The following is a 27,453-nucleotide window of genomic DNA, read 5'->3' on the forward strand; positions in this document are numbered from 1 at the left end:
TCCTAATTAAAAAAAAACAAAAACGATGTAATACACTATGTTAATAAAGGACGAAACACATGAACATCAATACATCAATAGATGCAGAAAACTCATTTGACAAAATCCTTTCATGAAAAAAAAAGCACACAAAAAATTAGAAACAGAAGAGAACTTACTCATCTGTGAAAAACCCACACTAAGATCATACGTAATGGCGAAACAGTGAGTGTTTTCCTTTTACACTCAGGAATAAGACAAGGAAATCAACTATCACCACTCCTATTAAACATTGTATTAGAAGTTTTAGCCAGGACAATTAAGCAAGAAAATGTAATTATAAAGGCTATCCAAAAGAAGTAAAACTATCTCTACTTGCAGATGCCATGACCTTAATAATTCACTAAAGAACTATTAAAACAAGCAAGTTTTTAGCAAGGATGCAGAGAGGAGAAGCTCAGCATACAAAAATCGGTTTTATTTCTACATACCAGCAATAAACCACCCCAAAATGAAGAAAAATGTATTCTTTTGGATGCTATTGTAAATGTATTTAGGAGTAAATTTAACAAAAAAGTTCAAAACTGACTATGAAAACTACAAAAAAACTTCCCAGCTCCTATCTAAGAGCCAACATCTCTACTGACCTGTTACCCATTGACTCTCAAGTACTTTTCAGTCATCATCATCATCTTTCTATCCAGCCTCCTCAATTTCTATTCCTCTGTTGAATTATCTCCATTAGCGTAACAGCACACCATTGCTTCTGCCATCATTAAATCATTCTTCTTTTGATCACACATCTTCCTCCAGCTAGTTTCAAGTTTCTTCACACAAGTATAAAGCAAAATTCTTTGAATTACTTTTCTGTATTACTGTATATCTCCAATTTCTCTTTCTTCCCGTGCTTTCTGGAATCCATGTCAATCAGACTTTTATCCCCACAACTCCACAAAAATACATGCACCAAGGTCACCAGCGGCCCCCACATTGGCCAAATCCAGTTGAAGTTCTTGGTCTTGAGAATTTTTGTTCACTTGGCTTTTAGAAACCATTCTCAAACACACCCTCTTATCTTCACACATTCTAAATCCTAGGTCATTTTCTCAAACTCTAAATGATAATATGTTCCAGAGCTTAGTCCTCAGACTTCTCTATTGTTAAACAGAAGAAACCCTGGACAAGTTTAAATTTTGACTGAGTTTATTTTGGGCGGGGGTGGGGGGAAAGCACAAAACAGAGTCACAAATCAGACAGTCCTACAAACCAGAGGAAGTTGAGAAAAATCCAACCAATAACATGATCTGACAGTATTTATAGGAAAATGAAGTCTAGTGTAGACAGATTAACTGGGTACAGAGCCTCCTGCAATTAACTACATTAAACTCCATATTGGTTTGGTATTAGGCTTAGCACAAGAGCCTCATCCAATCAATGGCCTCCCATAAGTTTTATTTAATACTGTCTACATGTATTCCATATATGACCGCATGCAGTTCCATGACTTTAAACACCATCTATATGAGAACTTCCAAACCTATATATCCAGCCCAGAACTTTCTCTTGAACTCCCGATTTGTACATGCCTATTTAACATCTCCATTTAGCCCAAAGTAACATACTGAAATCAAAGTTTTGGTTTTACCCACTCTACATACTCCAAACCTGTTCCTATAGTTTTCCCCATCTACACAGTCAACTTCCAGTTACTCTTGCCCAAAACCTTGAAGGCCATCTTGATTCTTCCCCACTGTCATAATCCATATTTGATCTATCAGTAAGCCCTGTCAGCTTGAAAAATCCCAAATCTGCCCACTTTTCATAGTCTCCACTGTCAAAATCTGAATCCAAGCCACCCATCCTGCCTCTCTCAGACCACTTCAATAGCCTCCCAATTGATCTCTCCTTCACTCTTGTCCTTCCACGGCCTATTCTCCAACAAAGCAATAGAATGATCCTGTTCAAGGTGAGATCATGTGTCTCCTCTGTTCAAAACCTCCCAATAGCTTTCCATCTCAGGACTAGTCAAGGTCTTTCCAGTTAAACTAGTTTAAATATCAGAAAATTTGCTTTCTCATTCCCCTTAGTAACTTTTTATTTCAAGAGATTTGGGGGTACAACTGTTCTTTTGTAAGATAGATGAATTGAACAGGGGTGAAGTGGAGTTTTAGTGTACACATCACCCAAATAGTGTGCATTGTACCTGATAGGTAACTTTTTCCACTAGTAACATTTTAAGTACTCGGTAGCCACATGTGACTAGTGGCTGCAGTAATAGACATTAGATTTAGAATATTTCCATCACTGCAGAATGTTCTATTGTACAACACTGCCCTAGAATGTTCACTCCATGACTGCTGTCTCTCCAGCACCTAGAAGACTGCCTTACACATAGCAGACACTCAGTTAAATTAGTAACTGATGAATTTAGTAATTCTGGTCAGATGACACAAAGAAGTCACAAAGTGTAAGCTGGTAATATGTATGTCTTAAAGATATTTTACACAGAAGCAGTATCTGAAGAATTTTTAACATGAAACCAGACCAAATTCCATGCCCTTAATGAGACAGCTTGTTTTGAAAGAAACAGTCTGTTTCTGTAGTCTAAAAACAACAGTATCTTATTTATGCCACTTGATAGCTGTGGTACCTCGAACAAGTTCATCTTGCTGCTTAACTTTATCCCTTTTTATGAAATGAAAAAGTTAACCATGTATTTTATTGCAGGCCTCTCCAGCTTTAATAATCCAATATTTTACGTGAAAAGCCCCCATATGTCAAAACTTCTAGTCCAACGTTTTCTGTTAAGTGCTCTCAACAGCAGCCACAGAGTAATAGGTATATGATGGCTGTTTCCCCAAACAAAAATAGAAACATCAGTCTGACAAGATAGCAGAGTATTGTAAAATCACCCAGAAAGTTCACAATATAGAGTCACCCATGCAGAAAACATCCACCTCAGCAGTGCACATGGGTAAATGGCAGTCTTAGAATCTTTGTATTTTTGTCCCACTTTCATTCAGCTGTGCAGTTCATACAATAGACTTATATTCATTACCTAAAAGAAATTGTTAGAAAACTATATTCTAAGCACCATGCTTGGCATAGTGAGGGATCAAGAAAACAAAATGCAGTCTTTGCTATGAAAGGGTTTATAGTTTTTTGGGGGAGCGGGGGAGGACGAAGGGAGGGCAGAAGTAGATACATTCCTTCCACAGATGAGTTATAAGATGCTAAAGTGCTACAAATATGCTTTGCACTTGTTTCCCACATCTCAGTTCCTTGATGAATATCAACTATTAATAAATTGCCTTTGATATTAATTTTGACTTCAGTTCCTGCTGTAAAAACTTCCTAATAGTTTCTAATCAAAATCATGACTTTTCACTCTCATATGGCTTTTAAATTATACAGTTTAAATAAAAATTTAAACACACACTCTCCCCGCTCCCTCCTGCCTCACACACACACTCACCCTTTCACCCCTGGAATAGTAAAAATCACAGTAGGCCCATAATATTCTTTCCACATAGATATTCCAGTTAATAATTTCTCTTCTTAATTACCCGATCTTTTCTCCTAAATGTATTCTTTCATGACTTTATACATTCAGTTTTTGAACATTTCTTGAGCACCTTCTTTGTACTATGCACAAAGAAGGTGTCCTATTCTAAGGATTCAGACAAATAAGATACAATTACTATTGTTCAAGGATCTTAAACTCTAGTGAATATGACAGATAAGCAAGTGACAATTACAAGATATAGTAATGCAAAATATTGGGCAGAGTGAGCACAGAGTTCCAGAGACAAGGTAGGAGCCTCTAACTTCCTAAAGTAAATGATTCTCAAATGTTTGCTGGATCAATGATTGATGGAACTATTTCTTAGAAAATACTAAGAATTCTCCAATGTTTTATAATGCATATATACACAAATGTTAATATAAGAAAATTAGACCACAGAAGTAGTTTAAGAAGTGTACTTAAGAAAAACGGTGGGGAGAGGGACTCCAGCAGTTACAAAAAGTTGCTAGAAAGCAGTAGTGACTTAGATAGGGTAAAATAAACCAATTACACAGAGGAGAGTCCCAACAGACCCATGCATACACAGAAATCCAACATATGGCAGTTCAGGTCAGTGGGGAAGGGAATAATTATTCAATAAATCTGAGGTCTCCAAGCTCCGGGTGGCAGATGGGTACTGGTCTATGGCCTGTTAGGAACCAGACCACACAGCAGGAGGTGAGCAGTGGGTGAGGGAGCAAAGCTTCATCTATATTTACAGCCGCTCCCCTTCACTCGCATCACTGCATAAGTTCTGCCTCCTGTCAGACCAGCAGCAGCATTACAGTGTCATAGGAGTATGAACCCTACTGTAAACTGCACATGCAAGGCATCTAGGTTGCACGCACCTTATGAGAATCTAATGCCTGATGATCTGAGGCAGAGCTGAGGCAGTGATGCTAGTGCTGGGAGCGACTGTAAATACAGAGATTATCATTAGCAGAGAGGTTTGACTGCACAATAAATATCATGCACTTGAATCACCCTGAAACCATCCCCCCCACACACCCCACCCTCAGTCGATGAAAAAATTGTCTTCAATGAAACCAGTCCCTGGTGCCGAAAAGGTTAGGGACCACTGCAATAAATCATGCTGGGACAAAGAGTTACTTTTGTAGGAAAATAATGAAATTGACTTCTACTCAGTCTATACACTCCTCCAGAGACAGATGTGAATGTAAAATTCAAAACTATAACATTTTTAAGAGGAAAAAAAAAAAACCGGTGAAAATCTTCATGAACTCTGTAAAAAAAAAATTTCTTAAAAACCAGACACAAAATCAAAAGCCACAAAGGAAGACATTAGTCAAAGTGACTACATTAAAATCAAAAATCACTTACTTATCAGAAAACACATTTTTTAAAAAAGAATCTGGAAATTATAGCATAGAACGAACTGAGCAAATATTAGTGTCCAGAATATAAAAATAAATGCAAGTCAGTATTTTGACAATAGAATCAGGGCAAAAGACCTACAAGGGCATTTCAATGAGAAAACACAAAGTCCACAAATAGGAACAAAGATGCCAAATCTATTAACAAAATACTCATTTAAATCACAAAGAAAAAGCATTTCCCACTAACTAGAGAAAAAATAAATCTAACCATATCAAGTGATGAGGATGATGTAGGGCAACTCAAATTCTTGTTATACAATATTGGAGTGTAATTTGATACAACTTTGAAAAATAATTCAGCATCGTCTGGTAAAGCTGATAAGCTGCATATGTCATGACTGCAGAGAATTTCTGGCACATGGACACCAGAAGACACGTAGACCAAGATTCATACTAGTAATGTTTGCATTAGCAAAAACTTAGGAAACAAATGTTCCTCATCTATAAAATGAATTATAATGTATACAGCAGGGATTATGAATGAACTATAGCTGTACCAGATCTACATGAAATCATTTCCCCAAATATATTGTACAAAGGAAATGCTGTCAAAATATATGCAAAACAAATTAAAATCATATAAACATTACCGATATATTCTTTAGGGAAACATGTTACGACTAAAAAGAAAAGGAAAAGAATGATAAAAACAAAGTTCAGGTAACATTTATCTATCTGGGGAAATTAAATAAGATTGCGGACAAGACAGAGTTTCCAAGTTACTGGTAATGTTCTATTTATTATACCAGGCGGTGGACATGGAAATGTCCAAAGTTCTCCACATGTGTTCAGTATTTAAAATTTTCTGAAATGGGTACTTATGGTCTCCCATTTTGATTACTGAAAACTAGCTTCTCAAGAGCAGAAACCATCCATATTTCAGATTCCATCAGAGTAAAGATTGGTAAGTTCCCAGAATTGGTAAGTTCTTGTCTTCGGAAGTCAAATGATGAGTTGGAAAAGTAGCACAATGCGAAGAGCAATGAAAGCACAAGGTGAAAACCAGGTTCAGGGGTCTTACTAAACAAAAAGCCCCAGAAAAGAGATCACAAGTGAAAATAACTTATTTGACCTTTCTTTTCCGTCACTCACCTAGCCATCTAGTATAAACAGACATAAAAGCCAGACGCTAATGCCAACAGGCATGTGCTCCATAGCTGTTTCCATGGTAAGAGGCCTCTGTTCAGAAACAGATTTGTAATGAATCCTTCATTTTATAATGTTCCCCAAAATTCAAAGTATTGTTGTTGAAACCCCAAGGGGGTTCCGGCCTAAGTCCAGTTGCTCATCACACAAAAATCCAATTACTGAGACAATGAAAATTGCCAAGGAAGAAAGGCATTTTTTTTAATACTGCAGACATCTTGTTAGGAGAATGGGGGAAGCTGCCTCAAATCCATCTCTTCAACTAATGGAGAGCATGGGCTTTTAAAAGAGGGGCCATGTGTCTTGGGGCAGGTCCTGGTGTAACTAAGGAGGGGTTATGTGCATTGGGGGCAGGTTGTAGGGGATGTTGAATGTTGGCATTAGGATGTCTGCCCAGGGGCCTTCAGCTCCTTTGTCTTGCAGAAAATCCACCATTTCCGGGAAACAACTCAAAAGGTCAAGTGGTTTGTTAAGGGAGAGGATTATAAAAAACATATAGAAGTTATTGAAATTTGTTTGTGGGGCCAGTTACAGTATCAAAATTATGACACAAGTAAGGACAAAGCCGGTTAGTTGCCTCCAAGATACAGCTATCTGGAAAGTTTGTTATAGGAAGCATCATTCCCAAGTTATCAAATACAACTGTCTTCTTAGGTATTAGCCTAATTAGCCCTAAATGGAAGCTTAACAGCAGCACCACAGCTATTATTTGCTTCTCAGCCTAGTCTATGACAGTATTTCCACATATCAATGCATGGAAACCATTGTAAGTCAAAATTGTAAAATATGGAATAATGAACCCCATAATGCTTGCTTTACTGAATAATATAGCCATATAGCGAGTGCTAACATGTATTCCTCCTCAGGCATCTGCATTCTAGCTAATTATGACAATGTACAACAGAAATCCTCTAACTATATAATTACAAATTTAGTTAGCTGAATTGTCTTTATTGAAAGACTACTTAATAAGTGTTTTCAGAACGGCATCTTCAAAGCTAGTCATTGGCAATTATGAGATTTTGAATATTTCACATTTTTATAATAGAATACTTCCAATCTCCTTTTTTGACCATTGAATGAAGAATAGATGATTTATCCAATATAGAAATAGATGGTTTAGAAAAAACTGTTCAAATCACTGCATTACTGTACAAAGAACCACCAAAAGTGGATATGAAGCAAAAAGAAACAGGGAGGCCTCTATTTTATGCTAACCTTTAATTCCTAAAATTAAAGTAGTACCATTTACCTTAATTCTAATATGATCAGGAATATTTCACTTGGATATTAATAAGCTTTGTTTCTTTTTGATCCCTAGATATACTCATCTGTCCTTGACCCACCCTTCCCCAACTTAATTTGAAAGTAATTCACAAGACAGAAACACAGGTTAGCCTAAAATAATTAATGCAAAAGCTTTTCATATAGTATCTTCTCCAGCATGAAAATAGATCAAGTTTCACCTCATTTCATGGCAGTCCAGGAAACAGTTCAGTACTTTCCCTGGGCAATTAAATGTTTGTCAAAATAAGCTTAAAATTTTTCACTAAATAGTCGGAACTCAATACTTTCTCATAAATAAATCCTAGATCCAAGGAAGCAGTGTTAAGTCAGTACCAGTGTCTCTGCAATAGATAATGATATGGGATCTGATGAACCACGAAAGATTATCTCACCCCCACACAGGAATAAACTCTGACCTTCAGTGTACTAATCATAATCAACAAGAGATTATTAGCCATGGTTGATTCTACTTAATGTCAAATTCCCAAATGCAGAGTCAAAAATCTGCCAAGTGATTTCCTTTCTCTATTTTAAAATATATGCCCAGAACACATGCATAAAATTACAAAACTAGGTAATAGAAAAGTATATTATTTCTGATGCATACATTAACTTTAATAGAATTCCCAAAGTGCTATTAATCATTGCTAAGTAGTCATGTTGCAGAATACAGAGATTACATAGATATATAAAACATCAAGTCAAAGTTTCTAATTATATAAATTTAACAAAGGTGACTCAAATGTTTTCTGAGATATTTTCTAATTAAAAATTCAATTAAAATATTTAATAAAAAATGTATTTCTTCCTACACAAGCAATTATGTCTATATTAACCGTTGGTTTTAAGTCTTCCTTCTGTAACATTCTACCACTACTACTAAAGTTCTTTCTGTACCTGTTCAAGAAAGAAACAATATTCAGAGCCATTTTTAAAATGACATTATATCCAATTGCTCATTAAATTATGGAGATAATTATCTTATTAAGAAAAAAATTATGATAAATCCATATGCATAGTATTACAATCAATTATGGTCTCTCTTATTCTGTAAGTTTATTATCTTGCTCCATTAGTGGTTCTTAACCCAGGGAGTAGGGGGGAACAGTGATGTACTAACCACACTGCAGTAAAGAGGAGAGCCCCCACAATAAAGAATTATCTTACACAAAATGTCAATTGTGTCAAGGCTGAGAAATCCTGTGCCATATCAGAATTCAAATATTTAAAAAACTAAAGTTTGGAGTTTGCTCCCAGATGCAAAAATCCCTGTGCTTTAAATATTGGAAAAGCAACACTGTACAGGAGATAAGTATGAAGAAGCTTGTTTTACGAGATAAGCAATAAGATGTACCACAGACAGGTGCTCGAAAAGTCCCAGGCATCTCAAGAAGGATCGATTGAAACAAGCTCAGAATATAAAGATTAAAATAAATACCTAACTCTTCAATGACCAGACATCAACAAACATCCATAAGCATCAAAGATACAAGAAATGACCTCATAAAATGAATTAAAGGTACCAGTGACCAATCCTGGAGTGATGGAGATATGTGATCTTTCAGACAAAGAATTCAAAATAACTGTTCTGAATAAGCTATGAACTTCAAGACAGAGAAGGAATTCAGAAGCCTATCAGAGAAATTTAACAAAGAGATTGAAATAAAAAAAAAAATCAATAGAAATTTTCAAGCTTAAGAATTCGACTGACAAACTGAGAAATACATCAGTCTCTCTCAACAGCAGAATTGACAAAGCAGAAGAAAGACTTAGTGAGCTTGAAGACAGGCTATTTGAAAATACACAGTTCCAAGAGAAAAAAGAAAAAATAATAATGAAGCATAACTGCAAAATCTAGAAAATAGCCTCAAAAGGGCAAATCTAAGAGTTACTGGGACCTTAAAGAGGAGGTAAAGAGAGATATTGGGGTAGAATTTATTCAAAGAAATAACACAACTTTTCAAACCTAAAGAAAGATATCAATATTCAGATATAAGAAGGTCACAGAACACCAAACAGATTTAACCCAAACAAGACTACCTCGAGGCACTTAATAATCAACCTCCCAAAGTTACAGATAAAGAAAAGATCCTAAGGAAAGAAAAAAGAAAAAGACAGCAAACAAAGGAGCTCCAATATGGCTGGCCACATACTTCTGAGTGGAAACCTCATAGGCCAGGAGAGAGTGGCATGACATATTCAAAGTGCTGAAGGGGAAAAAAAAACTTAACCATAGAATACTATGTCCTACAAAAATATCCTTCAAACATGAAGGATAAATAAAGACTTTCCCAGACAAACAAAAGCTGATGGATTTCGTCAACACCAGACCCATCCTACAAGAAGTGCTAAAAGAAGTTCTTCGATCTGAAGGAAAAGGATGTTGATGAACAATAAGAAATCATGTGAAGGTATACAACTCACTAGTAACAGTAAGGACACAAATGCAGAATACTCCATTGCTATAATTGTGATGTATAAACCACTTATATCTTGAGAAGGAAGACTAAAATACAAATCTACCAAAATAACTACAACAATTTTGAGAGATAGAATAAAAAGATATGGATGGAAACAAAAAGTTAAAAAGTGGGGGGAGGGGGATGGAGTTAAATTATAGAAATTTTGTTAGATTTCTCTTTGCTTCTTTGTAAGCAGAGTTGTCATGTTTAAAATAATTGGTTATAGAATTTTTGCAAGCCTCATGATAACCTCAAATCAAAAAAACCTACAACAGATACACTAAAAATAAACAGCAAGAAACTGAAACACACTGCCAGAGTAAATCACTTTCAACAAAGGAAGACAGGAAGGGAGGGAGGGAAGACCACAAAACAACCAGAAATCAAATAACAACATGGCACTAGTAAGTCCTTTCCTATCAACAACATTGAAGGTGAATGAACTAAACTCTCCAATCAAAAGACACAGTGGCTAAATGAATTAAAAAAAAAAAAAAACATGAATGAACTAAACTCTCCAATCAAAAGACAGAGTGGCTGAATGGATTAAAAAAAAAAAAGCCAACTACATGTTGTCTGCAAGAAATACACTTCACCTGGAAACAAAGGGATGGAAACAGACATTTCATGCAAATGGAAACTAAAAAAAGAGCAGGAGTAGCTAAACTATCAGATAAAGACAAAAACGGTAAAAAGAGACAAAGAAGGCCATTATATAATGATAAATGGGTCAATTCAGCAAGAGGATATAACAATTCTAAATATATATGCACCCAACAGTGGAGCACCCAGATATATAAAGCAAATATTATCAGAGCAAAGGAGAGATTGACTCCAACACAATAATCACTGGAGACCTCGACACTCCACTTTCAGCATTGGACAGATCATCCAGACAGAAAACCAACAAAGAAACACTGGACTTAATCTGCACTACAGACCAAATGGACCTAATAGATATTTACAGAACATCTAAGCCAACAGCTGCAGAATACACTTTCTTCTCCTCAGTTCAAGGATGATTCCCAAAATAGACTATATATAAGGCCACAAAACAAGTCTTAAATTCAAAAAAACTGAAATCATACCAGGTATTTTCCCTATCCACAATGGAATAAAACTAGAAATCAATGACAAGAGGGACAATGGAAAATATACAAACACACGGCAATTAAACAATATGCTCCTGAATGGCCAGTGGGTCAAGGAAGAGATTGTAAAACAAATGAGGAAACAAATTAAGAGCAAAAGTGAACAAAAATGAAAAGTTGGAGAACTACCAAGTACTATTAGCTATAGTGTATAAAATATTATGTTCGGATATTAAGATAACATAAAAATCAATAACAGGAGACAAATCATGGAGCTCCAAAGAATTGAAAAATATTAAGGTTTTAAAAATCCTTAAAAATCCTAAAAAAACAGCGCTAAAAAATAATGACATAGAAACGGAAATTACCCAGGATGTAACATACAAAAAAGAAACATGAAAGAACTTAGGACATATGCAGGCTGGATAAGAGGGGCTGGCATACATATAGTACCCATAGGAGAGGGAAAAAAGTTGTTGAGAGTGAAATAAATGGGACAGAAAATCAGTGTACAGATAATCATTCAGAATTTTCTAGAATAAAAACATATGAATCAAAGTTCATAAAGGACAATAAATCGAAAGCAAGGGGGGAAAAATTCCCATATCTAGACACATCAGAAACTAAATACCTTCGAAAAAGAAATTGTCTTTAAAGCATTCAGACAGAAAAGGCAGATTATTTTCAAAGGAATATAATTATATTGCTTAGTAAACTCAAAAGCAGCATAAAAGCCCAGAGACAGTGACAGTCAAAGAAACAGAAAAATAAAACAACCGTAGGAAAAAAAAAAAACAACCGTAGACTTAGAATTTTATACCCAAACCACCATCATCAGTAAAGGAGAAATAACCCTGAAAGAATTTAGCTATTGGCCCTGTGGAAGTCATCTTGCCTCCCTAGAGATCCTGAGACTATAATATATACAAACAAGAGAGAGAAACGGGGTCCTGGTGACACTCTTGAGCTCTTATGTGCAGGCAACCTTAATGCCAGCCTTGGACATCTTAGTCTCAAGGCAATATATCTCTAATTTATTTTTTTATTAACCAACATAGAGCATTAGTTAAAATACTAGTTATCTTTAGCATATATAATCCTACAATCTCCCCCAACACACACACACACACACACACACACACACACACACACACACACACACCAGAGACAGTCACAGTCTAACTTGTTCAGAAAATGACATATCTGAAAGGGACCTTTGGGTAGAACTTGAAAACTAAGAGCTAAGAAGAAAAATAAGAATCGGTTAAGGTGTGTATAGAAAACTATTTAGAGAACAAAAGAGAATGAGTTAAAAAGAGGCCTGGAAAACACAGCCTGTGAAGTGGCTCTAAGGAAAGTCAATGCAATTTTTAGGTCATAGGGTAGCATTTGATTTAAGATCATTCTTTTACAATTTATTGATGACTAAAAAGATGCCATACTTCCCACCACCTGAAGTTCAACTACTAGTACAAGTCTCAATTAATTGCATTTGTTTTTATGATTACAAGTCAGAACAGTGTAAGAGAGTTGGCAGTAAGTAGTGCCTGGATTTAACTGAGGCTACTGGGACACTATCCTAATCGTCATAAGAAAATTTAGAACAAAAGGTTTCTGGGTGTCTGCAATGGAGAACTACTGCTTAGAACAGACCCTTCCAGATTAGGTGAATCTAAATTTTGAGCTCTGTTACAACCTTCAAAGATAACTGATAGCAATGCAAAAAAATTCTTGCCTGTAAACACGCAGATGAATCCTAATGGAGGTTCAAATGACTCCCCATAGAAAAGCCAGCTTTGTTTTTTAATTCATTTCATCTTACCTTTTTATTCCATATAAATGTGTGTTTCTCTAGATTCAATTTTGAAGTAGTTGTAGTATCTGTGTTGTTCCCTCATTATTAAGAAAAATTCTGAATATGGATATATATGAAACTCATGATTTTAACCTTTTTTAAAAAAATCCTTTAACACCAACAAAAACAAGGCAATCTTCTAAAAGAAGCCAAATTTCTGAAGTTTACTTCAAAATAAATAAGTTGTAAAGTTTTGGTCTGAACCAGCTTCAATCTAATCAGAAAGTCCCACAGATTTCATTAAAATTTAAATTTGTTTTAAGAAACATAATGTCATTCAATCTTACAAATTATATTCTGATTAACAAACTTAATTAAAAATTTAATTAGACAGTCTAATAGAAATTCCCACAAATCAGCAATAAAAAATAACTGCTGGATATCTTAATATGCTTTATTAAATCACATGTAAAACATGTTCTAGAGATGAAAATAGGTCTTTTGCTATCCTGTAGCTTATTTTGGTGAAACAGAAATGGAAACAATTCTCTGTAATCTCAAGATGATTCACCTTAAGGGGTGTGAAAGTCTTGTGTGGCTGTTTGTGCCAGAAAATAAACTACTTCTGAAAATTTAAAACACAAAATTGAGTACAATGAACAAGATTTGTTCATTATATATCCTATGCTTTTGAAAGCTTTCTCAGGCATTTTCATATAACTGCATATTTAATTTTCATTAACCTTCCATTGGTATCTATACTATACTCTAATGCCATTATTACTGCATTCTTCTCCAAATGGCTCGTTACGTTATGATGAAAAATGACTGTCGCAAAAGATAAATTCCAGAAGTCTCACAGTCTATAATATTAAGACTATAAAGTTCCTAAAATGAATTACCGTAACATATTTAGTTCATGTCCATTTTAAGTAATTTGACATTTAAGAACAATTCTATCAAATTCAGCAAATGAGCCACATTATAGTGTTTGCCCCCTTTATCCAGTCTCAGAAGTAAAATATACTTACCCCATGTTCCTTAGCAGCTATGACAACTTTGAGAAGGACATCTTCCTCAACAAATGGTCTGACAGCATCATGGATAATCACAATTTCTGGCTTACACAGCTTTGAGTTGGGCTGATCCTCTACCAGTGCTTTTAGTCCATTGAAAATTGACCTGTGGCGGGTTACTCCAGCTTCAACTACTGAGATGCGCGTATGCTGGTACTTCTGAATGATACTGTTCATTGCTTCGATGTTCTCTCCAGTTACTGCCACGACAATGTCCTTTATCCAACATACTCTAAAAGGAAAGTATGTGTACATTTCATATAAATTGGTTCTTAGACAAAGCTAATAACAGAAAATTGAATTACTAGTATATTTACATAGGGAGATTAAAAACTAAAAGTTAATAAGTCAGTTTTACCCATTTTTATTAGATCCAGTAAAGAGGTTGATGAAAAAGAATGAATGAGCATTTCACGCTACAGTTATAGATGGTGTTTTATAGTATACAAAAAATTTATCAGATGTCAGTTTTTTACTTAAGTTAAATTTGAACAATTAGAACATGAGTAGATTGTATGAGAAATAGACTATAATAAGAATATGCTTTTAAATTTTTCTAAATACTTTTTCCTCAATGGGATAAGCGTAATTCAAAGCGCTTTTGAGTTACAAAAGTTGACTGTCTCTTTCAAGTAGTTCATTGAGCTGGCAGTCAACCATTTGAATACTATCAAAGCTAAAAACTTATCTAACACAAGCCTTGTCGACATCAAGGTAAAATATGTACCTTAAATGGGGAAATCATAATAATTAAGTTTGTAGAAATAATGTTTAAGTAAAATGGAAAAGCTTACAATTTAATGAAGTAGTAAAGGAATTGTTCTATTGAGTTATATACAAAACATAAAGCAATGTTTTTTTTTTTTCTGTTGTATGACATTTTCTCAAAGAAGGACCCGCTGATATTTTGAACTACAAGTGGTCCACACCATCAAGTGGCTACTGCATTAAAGTCTGGCAGATTTCTCTTGAACGCTAGTGTTAACAGAGACAAGTATTATTGTAGATTCACTGTTCTACAGCCAACAGGCCCCAACCAGGAAAACTACCTTTGACCCATGATATCAACTCTGAATAAAGTCACTTAACATTTAATAAAAGTCTTAACCTATGAGATTCTATATGTTCATGTTAGAACAGTTAAGTCTTGAAAACATTTTAAAGATATGGAAAAATGGCCTTAAAATTACCGAATAAAAATTACTTCCTACTTTTTTACTGAGAAATGAAAATTAACAGTGTATTGTTTCACTTAGTTATTAACAGTCTACCTTTTGTTATGGAACAAATCCTTGCAATCCAAAACCCTATTCTGCTATAACAATAACTGTAACAATACTATACTGGGGAAAAAAACCAAGAGCTACTTTATGGTGCACTGCCTTTTAAGTCTATTCCTTTTAATAAATATTTATTGAGCACTGAATAAATGATCAGCATAGAGGATACAACAGAAATAGGCAATCACTGCCCAGAGCTTACTATCAGACAAAGTAAATAAAAACACCAATCGACAATTGCAAGCTGTGATCAAATGCAATGAAGGAGAAGTCAAGGGTCCAGGACAGCATGTATGATGAGTAGTTGACCAGTATGGAGAAGGCTGAGAGGGTGTTCCCCAAGGGAGGGGAGTTTGCACTGAGATCCAAGCAGTGCATGTCAGGTAAGCAAGGCAAGGAGCTTGAAGGGAAAGGTGTCCTGAAATCTGTGAATATGTTACCTTACATGGCAAAAGGGATTTCTGCAGATGTGACTAAATTAAGGATTTTGAGATGAGAGATTACCCTGGATTATCTAGGTAGGTTCAATGTAATCAAAAGGGCCTTTATAAATGAAAGGAGGAGACAGAAGGGTTAATGGAGGAGATGTGATGACAGATGCAGATGTCAGAGTTACTCAGGGCCCCAAGCCCAGGAATGTGAATGGCTTCTAGAACTTGGAGAAAGGCAAAGAAACCTCCCACCCCAATCCTCCAGAAGGAATGAATACAGCCGTGTAACACCTTGATTATAGCTCAATGAAACTAAATTCAGACTTGGACCTCTAAAATTGTCAAGATAACAATATGTGGTTTTAAGATAGTTTATATTAATTTTTTTTTTTAACAGCAATAGGAAACTAATACAAAAGCATAAATTTTACTCTGGCTACAAGGTGGAGAATGGACAAGGTAAAGGTGGAAGAATACAGAGAGACTAGGTAGGAGACTGCTGCTGTAGTCTGGGCAATGCAATGATGAGGGCTACTAGATGGAAACTGTATATGGGATTTTAGAGATAATCTAGAGGTCATCATCTACATGAATCAGTAAGAAAGAATGCCAAAAGAAGTCAAGGATCACATAATATAACAATAGCTAGCATAAATTACACATTTACTATGTCTTAAGCACTTTTCATATTTTAACTCATGTAATCCTTATAATATTTCTCTACTGTCTCTCATATAATACAGGAAACAAGTCAGAAATATATGTGAATATAAAAATACATGATATTTTTTTCACTTCTACCACCTAATCTAAAAAGGACTTGAAACAAAAAAATATTTTTACCATTTTCATCAATACAACATTCCATTTTATCTCATCATCTAGAATGTAGGCTCCAACAGAGCAGAGACGGTATCTGCTTTGTCCATGGCTTTACACCTCATTCCTAGTGGGGGCTCAGTAAATATCTGTTGAATGAACGGCCCTGGTCTGCCTCATCTACCAGGAGCCATGTAATATCTTACAACACAGTATGGTCTCAAGGGTTATGAGAACAAAGGAGGTTCTCCTCATTACCCTGGTTAGGTACAAAAAGAAAAAGAAAAAAAAAAAAAAAACAACATGAAAATAGCATTCCCTAGGCAGAGTGATTTTGTTGACTATTTTCTTTGTTTCTAGGTATTTGACTCTTTACTGATCTCTAGGTCCTAAGGCTCTTAGAGGACCAGCATTACTTTTATGTTGTATCCCTGCAGGCCCCAACCCCCAGGCTATAGCCCATTACCAGTCCATGACCTGTTAGGAATTGGGCAGAGCATCACCACCTGAGCTCTGCACCACATCCTCCAGCCTCCATCCCCAGTCTGTGGAAAAATTGTCTTCCATGAAACCGGTCCCTCCTGCCAAAAAGGTTGGGGACCACTGTTTTATCGAACACCTTTGAAGGATTTTAGTCACAAATGAAAACAATGCAATACTACTCACACAATGCCAAAGAATAGTCTATAGTAATCTGTACAGGCAATAGAAGGGATTCTGGAATAAGACTAAATGTGGGTTGTTTTCTGTTTTGTAACCTATTCACTAAACCCTTCATTGCAAGTTCAACAACTGTAGAATTTACAATGTACTTGCACAATTTAGAATTTATAATGTTCTTAACAAAGCCCTTGGCAAGTGACAGGTCTTCAGTCCCTCCTAGATGTGGGATTTTCCGAGGTTCTGGTTCCACTGTCACCCAGGGCAGCCATCTCTCCCATAGTTTACTGCACCAGCCTCTTAGCTGTCTCCTCTTTCTCATCCTGTCCCAACACAATCAATTGTCTCCACTTCTGAATGATCTCTCTCAAGCACAAATCTGAGGCCAACCCTGCTGGCTCTTGAGCAAGGCCCTTCCACACCTGACCCCAGCCTACTTCTCCATGCACATCATGTGCTCTCTTCCATGCTCCTCTTACTCTCAAACCAAGCTACTCCCTGAAGGGAAGGCATCGCATTCTCTCACACCCAGGTCTTTGCCTGTGCTACTTTCTTTGCGTCTCAGCACTGTCCCCATCCCTCTCTCTCCCCCATCCGCTCCTATCTGAGTCCTACTTGCTCTTCAGCTCTCACAGACAGCCCTCTCCAGGAAGCTTTCCATGACTGCCATTCTGGGTATAGCATCCCTCCTTCCAGAGTACTCATGCCTCCAGAGAACTTAAGGATCATACTGCAACTTTTATCTTCCTCACTAGGCTGCCAACTCACAGAAAGCAAAGACTACAACCCAGAACTTGGCACATACCAAATTTTCCATAATATCAATATTAGAAACAATACCTAAGATGTATGGAGTGTTTGCTAGGTACCATGCAATGTGTAGAGCATTTCATATGTAGTATCTCAAAATCCACATTAGCTCCATGAAGTAAATTGTCATCTAAACTTTATGGAGAACACAGAGGCAGTAACCTGCCCATGATCACACAGCTCAGAAATGAAGGGATCAGGCTGGCTGTGATCCCAGACCCAGTCTGATTTTGGAGCTTACAACTTTAACCTCTGTAAATGCAGTAACACTGTCTCTGAGAGGGAGGGTATAAAATCATTCTGGATCATTATTATTCCCAACACTTGATTTATGTTAAGGTTGAACCATATGACATTGCTTTTATAATCAAAAATGGTCAAATTTCTTATGATCTCTTACAACTCAAACAAAAGTAGGCATTCCTTCATTCACATGTTCATTTAGTCATTCAAAGAACACCAAGCAAGCATGTAGCCTTTGCCAGGCACTATGCTAGACACTGGTGATACAGTAATGAACAAAGACTGACAGAAGTCCTGACCTCGCAATCTGTATGTCAATAAATATCTATTAGAGAAGAGAATTCTTGAACAATTAGGCATTAAAAACTGCTCTTAAATTTATAATTAAAAGAAATCGAATATATTTCAATTATTTCTTAATGTGACATCACATTACTTTTTAATAGAGAAGGAGTTATATGTACATGTTCAACTAAATCAGTGGCAGGATTTTTTTTTTTTTTTAAGGCAAGAGATTAACTGGTCCCTTAAGCTATTTACCTCTGTTACTTTTTATAGTATATCCCACTGGAAAAATCAGTTGAAAGCAACTTTTGAAGAGATCATGTTGCTACTTTTATGAAAAGTTACATTAACTTAAATGTTAAAGTATAGAAGAATTAAGAGGCTGGGCCCAGTGGTTCATGCCTATAATCCTAGCACTTTAGAAGGACTTTGGTAAGGCCAAGGTGGGAGGATTGCTCGAGGCCAGAAGTTCAAGACTAGCCTGAGCAAGAACGAATGAGACCCCATCTCTACAAAAAATTAGAAAAATTAGCCAGGTGTCGTGGTGTTGCCTGTAGTCCCAGCTACTTGGGAGGCTGAGGCAAGAGATCACTGGAGCCCAGGAGTTCGAGGTTTTAGTGAGCTATGATGATGCCACTGCATTCTAGCCCAGGTGACAAAGGGAGACCTTGTTTCAAAAAAAAAAAAAAAAAAGAAAGGCTATCACTTGACATAGGCATTCAAATATCTATTCAATGAATTAACTCCCAATTTTACTAGATTGCCTTAAAAATGTTATGTCATTAAATATAAATGTCCAATTTCAAGTCAAAAATATAGATTATATCTCAAACAAGAAATAGTTCAATTTTGTTTAAAGATGGCAGCAGAGGAACCTCAGCAGCAGAAGCAGGAGCTGCTAGGTAGTGACTCAGAAGGTACAGACAAAGGGAGGGATGCCTGGCCAGAGCTAGTGAGGACAACACTGGGCAAGCTGTTCCCAAGGAGGTTAGGGAGGCAGGACAGCCAGGGCTAAAAGCATGGATGGCCCCCTCCCCCACCTCCACCGGCTCCCCTCTTGCCCCACAAAAAAAGCAGTACAGTTATTCAAAGCATGGACCTAAACTATGAACACAGCTTTGCCATCTTAGCCGTAGCTTGTTTATGCCAGCAGAGAAGCAGCCTGGAGAGCAAGTAGCAGGGAAGGCATTTTCCACAGCTTGTCCAGATTTGAGTATTTTTTCATTGCAAGAAGCAGTCCAAAGCCTAGAAGAAGTGGTAATCAGTTGGTGAAAGGTCTGGTGAATACAGTGGATGACAGAGAGTTTCCAAGTCCAGGCTCTGTAGTTTGAGCAGCATTGTTTGTGTGACATGTGGTTGAACATCATCTTGCAAGAGGATTGGCCTGTCTCTATTGACCAACCTCAGCTGCTGAATTGCAAGCATCCTCATCATTTCATCCAATTGGATGCAGTAGACACTCACTGCAATCGATTGATCAGGTTTCATGAAGCTGTAGTGGACAACACCAGCACTGGACCACCAAACAGACACCATTAGTTTTCTGATGAATATTAGGTTTTGGACTGTGTTTCAGCACTTCGTCTTTATCCAACCATTGTGCCAAATGCTTGTAATTGCCAAAAAGAATCCATTTTTCATCACATGTAACAATATGGTGTAAAAATAGTTAGCCTTTATGTCGAGACAGCAAAGAAGGCAAGCTTCGAGATGATTTCTTGTTTAATTCACGTGGAACCCATCTATCCAGCTTCTTTACCTTGCCAATTTGTTTCAAAAGGTCCGACACTGTTGGAATAGTAACATCAAACCTTGCTGCTGATTCACGCATAGGTTGAGATGGATTCACTTCCACTACAGCTTTCAGCTCATCATTATCCACCTTAGTCTCAGGTAGCCCACAAGGCTCATTTTAAAAATTAGAACAGAACTTCTCAAACTATCAACACAATGTGCAGTCATTAGCCACATCCTTCCCAGATACTTCACTGATATTTCAAGCTGTCTGCACTGCATTGATTCCATAATGGAACTTATATTCGAGAACATCACAAATTTTTGACTTATCCATGGTTTCACAAAAATTGCTCTAAAAAAAAATTTCAAAGATAATCACAAGCCAAACGATGTGTTTGAAAGACTGAGGATGTACCTTCATAATAAAAATAAGTGTCAAAATGAAATGTCAGAAATATCAACTGTCAAACTTACTAAAGGAAATCGGACATTTCATACTTAATAACCTAATAGCAATAAAATAACTCTCTATGTTCCAAACAGAAAGCAGTCAAAGTAGATGTCAATAATTACAAACAGATGTACTTGTCCTTAGGCTATGCCAAACAATTGTATGAGGCTCAAAATAGAAAATGGTGCTTTAAACCAGTGTTTCTCAAACTGCAGATTTCAGGACCCATTAGTGTGTCATCAAGTCAGTTTATAAGTTTTAGACCAACATTGTTGAATAAATAAAATATAAAAATCAAAATGCACAGCACATAATTGTTTCTCATGAAATTTGCTTTCAAATCTGTGTGAGTAAGTAAATATGTGCTTGTCACTGAGCCATGATGTAAAATGTAGCTCTTGCAACAGATTACAAAAAAAAAAGTCTGGAAAACATTGTTTTAGACCACTCTTAAGAGATAACAGGCTTATTAAGGTATTTTAGTCAGCAACCAAGCATACACCCAGTATTTGCAAGCCTTTATAAGTACTGTTTGTATTTCAGAGGATTTATTCACATTCTTTTCTAGTTATAGAATTAAAAAGCCTTTTACAGTATTAAAATTTAATAATGTAGAAATCATGGGACTGAAAAAGACCTTAAGTACCTCACACAGTGCCTACCCATCAAATATTTGCTGAATAAAGGGATCTAGTTTATCTCTTAACTAAAGACAAGTCCACACCAAACCCCCAGCAGCCTGATTCTATCAAGTATTTCCTTCCTAGCACATTCCATAAGCAAATACAAGCCTAGCCCCAAGCTCCATTACAACAGACATTTTGAGGAAGAAATATAATATCTCAAGTTATTTTCTCTTGGAATAACGTAAATATTACTTACAAGAATACGCTGCTCTGACAGTTTTAAAAGATCAGTTGAGAAGAGAACATTTTAGCAAATTCTTTAAAAAACAGATGGGAAAAATCAGGCCCTGTTAACACCTCTAAAGCACTCTCATCCAGTCTGCAGAAGTTTGGCCTCAAAAGGACAGTGGCAGCTGCTGCTCACTGCCACGACAGCCTTCATGGAAATTTGACCTCTGGATTGTACTGGGGCCATAATTTGTATATTTCCATCTCTCCATACCCACCCTGATGTTTTAGTAGCAAAATATTGAATTGGTGTGACAGGGCTGGTTCCTGATTCTTTGGCAATGTTAAGCCTCCTTACTATGGCCCATGAAGGCTTCCATATGTCAAGCCTCAGCCTACCTGTCTTGGTCTTATGTCTTGTTTTGAAGGAGTCCCATGGTGGCATTTGGGAACATGACAAATCTCTAACCATCTGACCTGTACAAAACACAGCAGCCCTATGCCTTTCCTTGACTCAGACTTGACCCTTTTATAATATTAAGAAAGTCTTCAGACAAAAATTTAAGTCAAATTCATCTAACTGACCACTGAACTAAAAGCATCCTCAACACGTTTCTCTTTATGAATCCCTAATCCAGCTCATCACTAAGGCCTGTCAATACTACCTCCTCAATATTTCTCCTGTCTTCCCTACCCCATTCCTATTATTCTCAGCTTAATTTAAATGTTCAGCCTTGTTTACTGGGCTAACATTTACATATTTATTTGTAGTGCACTTTGTTCAACAGAATTGGGAGTGGTTTTCAGAAATAAGGTAGAATTTTTTAAAGTACACAACAACAAAAAAAAACCCTAAAGAAAAGGAGAAAAGAAAATAAGCTATAATACACTGAAAAAACATACCATGGAGTTTCAAACAACTAAACATGGACCTCCATTGATTTTTCAAGCAATACAACAAACAAGCAATCCAATCACATTGGGTTTCCATAATATAAATATAGCCCTACAAAACTGATTTTTTTCTCCAAATTTACCTGGAATTGTCAGACACAGGGAGACTAAGTCACTCTAGCCAAACTGAAAAGGGACTGAAACATGGATTAGAATGCCAGGATTTTACTATACAATGATACACATTACTACAACAAAGTCTGGGATGTTTTTTAATCAGTGGAACATTGCACCTTCCTGTAGAAGATTTATATGGGAGGCCAAATCATAATAAGATTTGAGGAGCAGGAAAACATACAAAGGAACAAATTATCTTAAGCAGTGTCCTTCACCTAAGAGAGCCCAAGAAACCTCATGGGCTATGGGGAAAAGCCCTTCCAGAGCTCGTTCAAATCTATTGTCAGGAATTCCCACCCCCACCCAGCAGACCACCAAGTCTGAATAAGCATGGCCAAAATTTACTTCTCTTACTTGCTTTTGTTGTAGTTGTCATCTTAATCTACTTTTCAGCTATGCCAGGTTGACCAACCCCTCCACCCCCAATAACTCTTTATATAGTTTAAGCTGGAAATTAAATTACTGGCAGGAATTTTTACTTCCTACTTCAGATCCAGAGAATACATTTTTTTAAACAGACAAATTTAGATACATGAGTTGATCAATTGTGAGTAAATTTTGCAGCTTAATTGTCAGAGCTTTATGCCTTGCCAATACCACTGCCGCATGATTTCTTAAAGCAAAATTTCCTTGTAGAAACTCAGGTCACAAAGTAATAGTTATGAAAGGGAACCCTGATATCAGTTCCTTGTTAGTAAAGTGACAAAACCCAAATTCTCTTTAAGTTATAATCTGGGGTCCAATAATTGTATTTCAATTTCCCTAAAAGGCCAAAATAAAACTTCAAAATCTTACAAACATTTTTGGTCAACTTCTGAAAGGGTCTTGTTTCTAGTACGACCTAGAAATCGGTTGTTATATTTGATCCTTCTAGCATATCCGTAATGCACAAATCTGGACTACCAGTTGTATACTCTTAAAAATAAATAATATATGAACCTACAAACATATTCATATATACTTATACATGTCTACACATACATGCACAATGGCTATCACAATATACAAATACAGCCACGCACATAATTTTGATAAACTGTAAGCCTCTATTTTCCCAAACAGAGCCTTTTAGTCAACATACCTCAGATACTGGAGGGCTCAGAGCTACTTTTGAATCTCATTTAATCTGATAATTATTTTTCTAAGCAATTTCAATGGAGCAAAGTAGAACTTCGCTAAACCAGAAAAACGTGGATTTCCCAATTTTGCCCAAAGGAAAGAGACAAGTGATCTGAAGTCCCTGTTCACAAAATGGATTTTCTTTCAATGCCTCCTCCAACTGTTTCATTATAGAAGAATAGTTACTTTAATACATTGTCATGTTTGAAAAGGAGAAAACTTCCTTGAGTCATCTACCTTAGGGGCTAAGGATATCACCATATCAAAATGCAGTCTGTCAATTCCCCCATTGCCATAGAGCATCTCACTCCAGCCATTAGTTGTGCTGGTTCTGAGCCAGAGAATAAATGTCAGTATCTGCCAGAGATCTGGGAGTCTAAACATTCCTTTGGAAAGTTTCAATCAGTTGTCCTCTTTTCACTGTCTACCCTACCTTCAGAGATACCCTGTCCCTCTAATTCTTATACTTTTCCAAGGTCCTATGACTTTAATTAGCTTACTTCTTCATGGCTGTCCTACCTGAAGGCTTATGGTTTTGCTTTATTGGATCTGTTAAATCTGATTGGTTACCACTCCTGTCTCCTTTCTACCATCCTGAATTTTGTTGGTATTTATCCACTGCACTTCCTCTCATTCATTTCTCCCTTGTGTGGCTACACATTTTTAGTTCCTTTATATGGATAAGTGAAAGAATTGGGAAACAAACAAAAGCCATGTTTAAATGGCAATGTTTAACTAGAAGCAAGACTGGTCATGTTTCTTTATATTTCCCTATCCCAGTTGAGGAATTTGGGGCCAAAGTTCAGGGATCACCCTCTTCTCTTTCCTAGGCTCTAACTGATTTTAGGTTGATTCAAAAATCCAAAAGACATGTTAACCCACAAGAGTTATTTTCAACAAGTATCTTTAATTTCTTAGGAGAGATAAATAGCTAAAAAATCAAGAGTCACAACTTCTCAACCCTCTATTAGTGAAATAGCAAAACTTGAGCAAGGAAAATTCTTAATTATGAGGGGCAAAAAAAAATGACTTTGAAGTCAAATTTGGGGCATCACACATAGCTCTTAAAGGGCAAGAAATAACACCTCTCAGTATAATCTAGATGATTGACAATAGTGACATCCAATTACTTTTCTTTGGGACAAAAAGCTGTGGTTTAAGTAGTAAGCATGTATAATTTCAACTGAGCCAAAAATAGTTATGTAAGACATTATTAATTTCTATGTCCCTCCCTTATTTTAACTTACACACTTTATCTTTTGGGATGCAAGGACTGAGGACTTTTGGCACCATACTCTAGGAAAACTATCAGCAGTATGTTGGGCCCATCTTTTGAGGGTGGGGAATAAAAAAGATAAGGGCCTCTATTTGGCAAATGGCCAAAAAGCACCCAAACCTCTCCATAATGCAAAGTTTCCAAGGATTTACTGGGATTACCCAATATATAATCACATTCCACAAATTCTTCAGGCATTATAATAGTGACAAAAACAAGCCCTAAGGTATTCCAGAATGGAGATTTTGGTTAGTTACTATTGTTATTAGCTAGGATTTTATGATTGTTGTTATCAATTACATAACAATGGAAAACAAGTGTTCTCTCACCTTATTTTCCATAAACAAGCACTTTCCAAACATTCTTTTACTTTAAAGGCGAGACTTTCAACTGTCCCCGCACCTCAGGCAGCCTCAGAAGATACAAAAATGTCAGTTAATATAAAAGCTTTTTTTCTCCCCCCTGGGAAGGAAAGTGTAAAAATGACTGCAGTTCCCTATATCTAATTACTAAGTAGATAAAGATTGTTAGCCAAGATCCTTTGTGCCCCATGGGATTACCTGCATGTATGACCTATGTTATCACAATGTCTATGGCACTGGAATATTGTAGGTGTGCAATTCATAGGATGGTTTCAGGGACCCTCTGCCACCACTACCCAAAGAAATGGAAAAACACAGAAGAGAGATAGCAACTGGAATTGTTTCAAAGTTTATATGAGTTTCATATGTAACCACTGGCCTGATTACATAAATCAAGGGTCAATATGGCTGGCTCTTTACACTTCCATTTTCCAAATGCCAATCTTCAGAAAATAAAACAACCATATGAACAACCCGCGTCCTTTGGCTTCTGAAGTGTGTGAGGGTTTGTGTGGGGCTCCTTTCTGGATTACATGGTACTTTCCTTGGAACCTCCCTAGCTTAGTTTTCATCAAAGCCTCCTGAAAAGGCCACGCATGCTAAAGGATGCCACCTATCTGGACATGCAAATGGTTCACTTCAATCCAGAATTTAACATACTACCACAGCTCCCCGCTGGCTTCAGGAAGTTTAAACGCCATAGCAAAACCACGTGGACCTTGTAATCCCGCGGCTTTCCACCCCTCCACCCTCACCCCATGCTCCATCACATCACTCAGTGCTAAAAAAGAAGTAAAATTAATAAAAATGACGTACGCCTCGTTTTCCTCAGCTCACTACTGCTCCCCTAGTCCTCCTAACCCCGTTCCCCCTGCCTCTTTCATTTCCCCAACTAGTTAACCTCAGTCCCTTTTTAAGATGATAAAGGGTGTATTGGCCTCAATTTCAGGCTTAAATCTGTTTCCTTTATTGAACAGTTGGAATTCTGCTCCTCTCTCCCCCTTCAGGACCTACTAATTTAGCAGTCTGTCTCATAGAAGGTGCTCAGTAAACGTTTGTCAACGAATGAACAAATACCCTCAAAACCCTTATAGCTGTGCTTCGAGTACAACTCCGCCCACGCATGCGCGGAGAAGAGCCCAGGGCACTCCTAGAACAGCTTCTCACTGGGCCCCACAGGGGCCACAGAGAACTCCAAGTCTCTAGCCCCAACCCGGGCACGCACTGATCCAGCGCCACATGCCGGGCCTTCCCCGCCGCCTTAGCTGCTAGGGTACGTAAAGAGCTCTGTGCGGTGGCTCCAGCTTCCGTGCCCATTTGTCAAAGGCCAGAGCTGCCACCTCTGAAACGCAGGTGGGAACGGAGCTCAAGCTTGAGTAACTGAGCCCGGGTTCCAGCCCAGTCCCTGAGGTGAAGGCGCCAGCGCGAGAGCCGCCACAGGCCGGGGAACGCGAGGCCCGGGCCCCGGGGCTGGGGGACCGCGGGGCGCGCCGGCGCCGCATTACCTCTCCAGGGCCTGCAGGGTGTAGCTGATGAGCGGCCGCTCCAGGATGGGGCAGAACTGCTTCGGGGTGGGGACGCCCATCCTCTCCCCGCACCCCCCCGCCGGTAACACGGCCGCCACAGCGAGCGGGCGGCGCCCTGCCTCGGCCCCGGCCGCGCTCAGCAAGGAGGCCGAAGCCGCCAGGTCTGCGCCGAGCGGGCTGCTCAGGCAAGGCCCCCGCTCGGCGGGCCTGGAGCCGCCGGGTGGCCCGGGCTCCATGGCGGCGGGCGGCGCGACAGGTCTCGCTCGCCTCGGACCGAAGCGCCCCGCGCAGCTCCAGCCCTCGGCCCGGCTCACAGAGTAGCGGGCGGACAAGAGGGAGGCACGCAGGGCGCGCAGGCGAAAGGCGCCCGGCCGAGCCGCCGGCCCCGCTGCTGCTGGCCCGCAGGGGTGATCCCGACAGCCGCTGCAGCAGCTGAGACTGCCGATCCCCCCTCGCCGCGCGGCTGCGGCCTCTGCACCCGGGCCCAGCGCCCCCGGGAGGGCTGGCTTGCCTGGGGCAGACCCAGAAGTCGCCACAGGTGGAAGAGTCTGCACTGCTTAAGTACCTAAGTATCACATATACTTAACAGCTGTGCATATGCGTGAGTGGTTAGGACTCCATCCCATCCCTCCCTTCTTTAAAATACTTGGAGGAGATATGGATTCAGGTCACAGGATGGGACAGAGGGTGTATGTGCGCCTGGATTATCTGAATTTCATTAAACTCCCCAG

The 27,453-nt window shown here is 37.9% G+C and overlaps 1 protein-coding gene across 2 annotated transcripts in view; it reads right to left on the minus strand.

The window, feature by feature from the left end:
* Nucleotides 1-27,068, minus strand: part of ISPD (isoprenoid synthase domain containing) — a 349,407-nt gene extending 322,339 nt beyond the window's left edge. For both annotated transcript variants that reach the window (XM_012659420.1, XM_012659419.1), the window contains exons 1-2: nucleotides 26,702-27,068; nucleotides 13,754-14,030 (exon numbers count right to left, since the gene is read on the minus strand). In XM_012659420.1, coding sequence (XP_012514874.1) covers nucleotides 13,754-14,030; nucleotides 26,702-26,958 — 534 coding nt within the window. In that variant the 5' untranslated portion in view covers nucleotides 26,959-27,068. The remainder of the gene's footprint in view (nucleotides 1-13,753; nucleotides 14,031-26,701) is intronic.
* Nucleotides 27,069-27,453: the final 385 nt, after the last annotated feature.

The sequence above is a fragment of the Propithecus coquereli genome, unplaced genomic scaffold, assembly GCF_000956105.1.
Source record: "Propithecus coquereli isolate 6110/MARCELLA unplaced genomic scaffold, Pcoq_1.0 Scaffold61, whole genome shotgun sequence".
Lineage (NCBI taxonomy): Eukaryota > Metazoa > Chordata > Mammalia > Primates > Indriidae > Propithecus > Propithecus coquereli.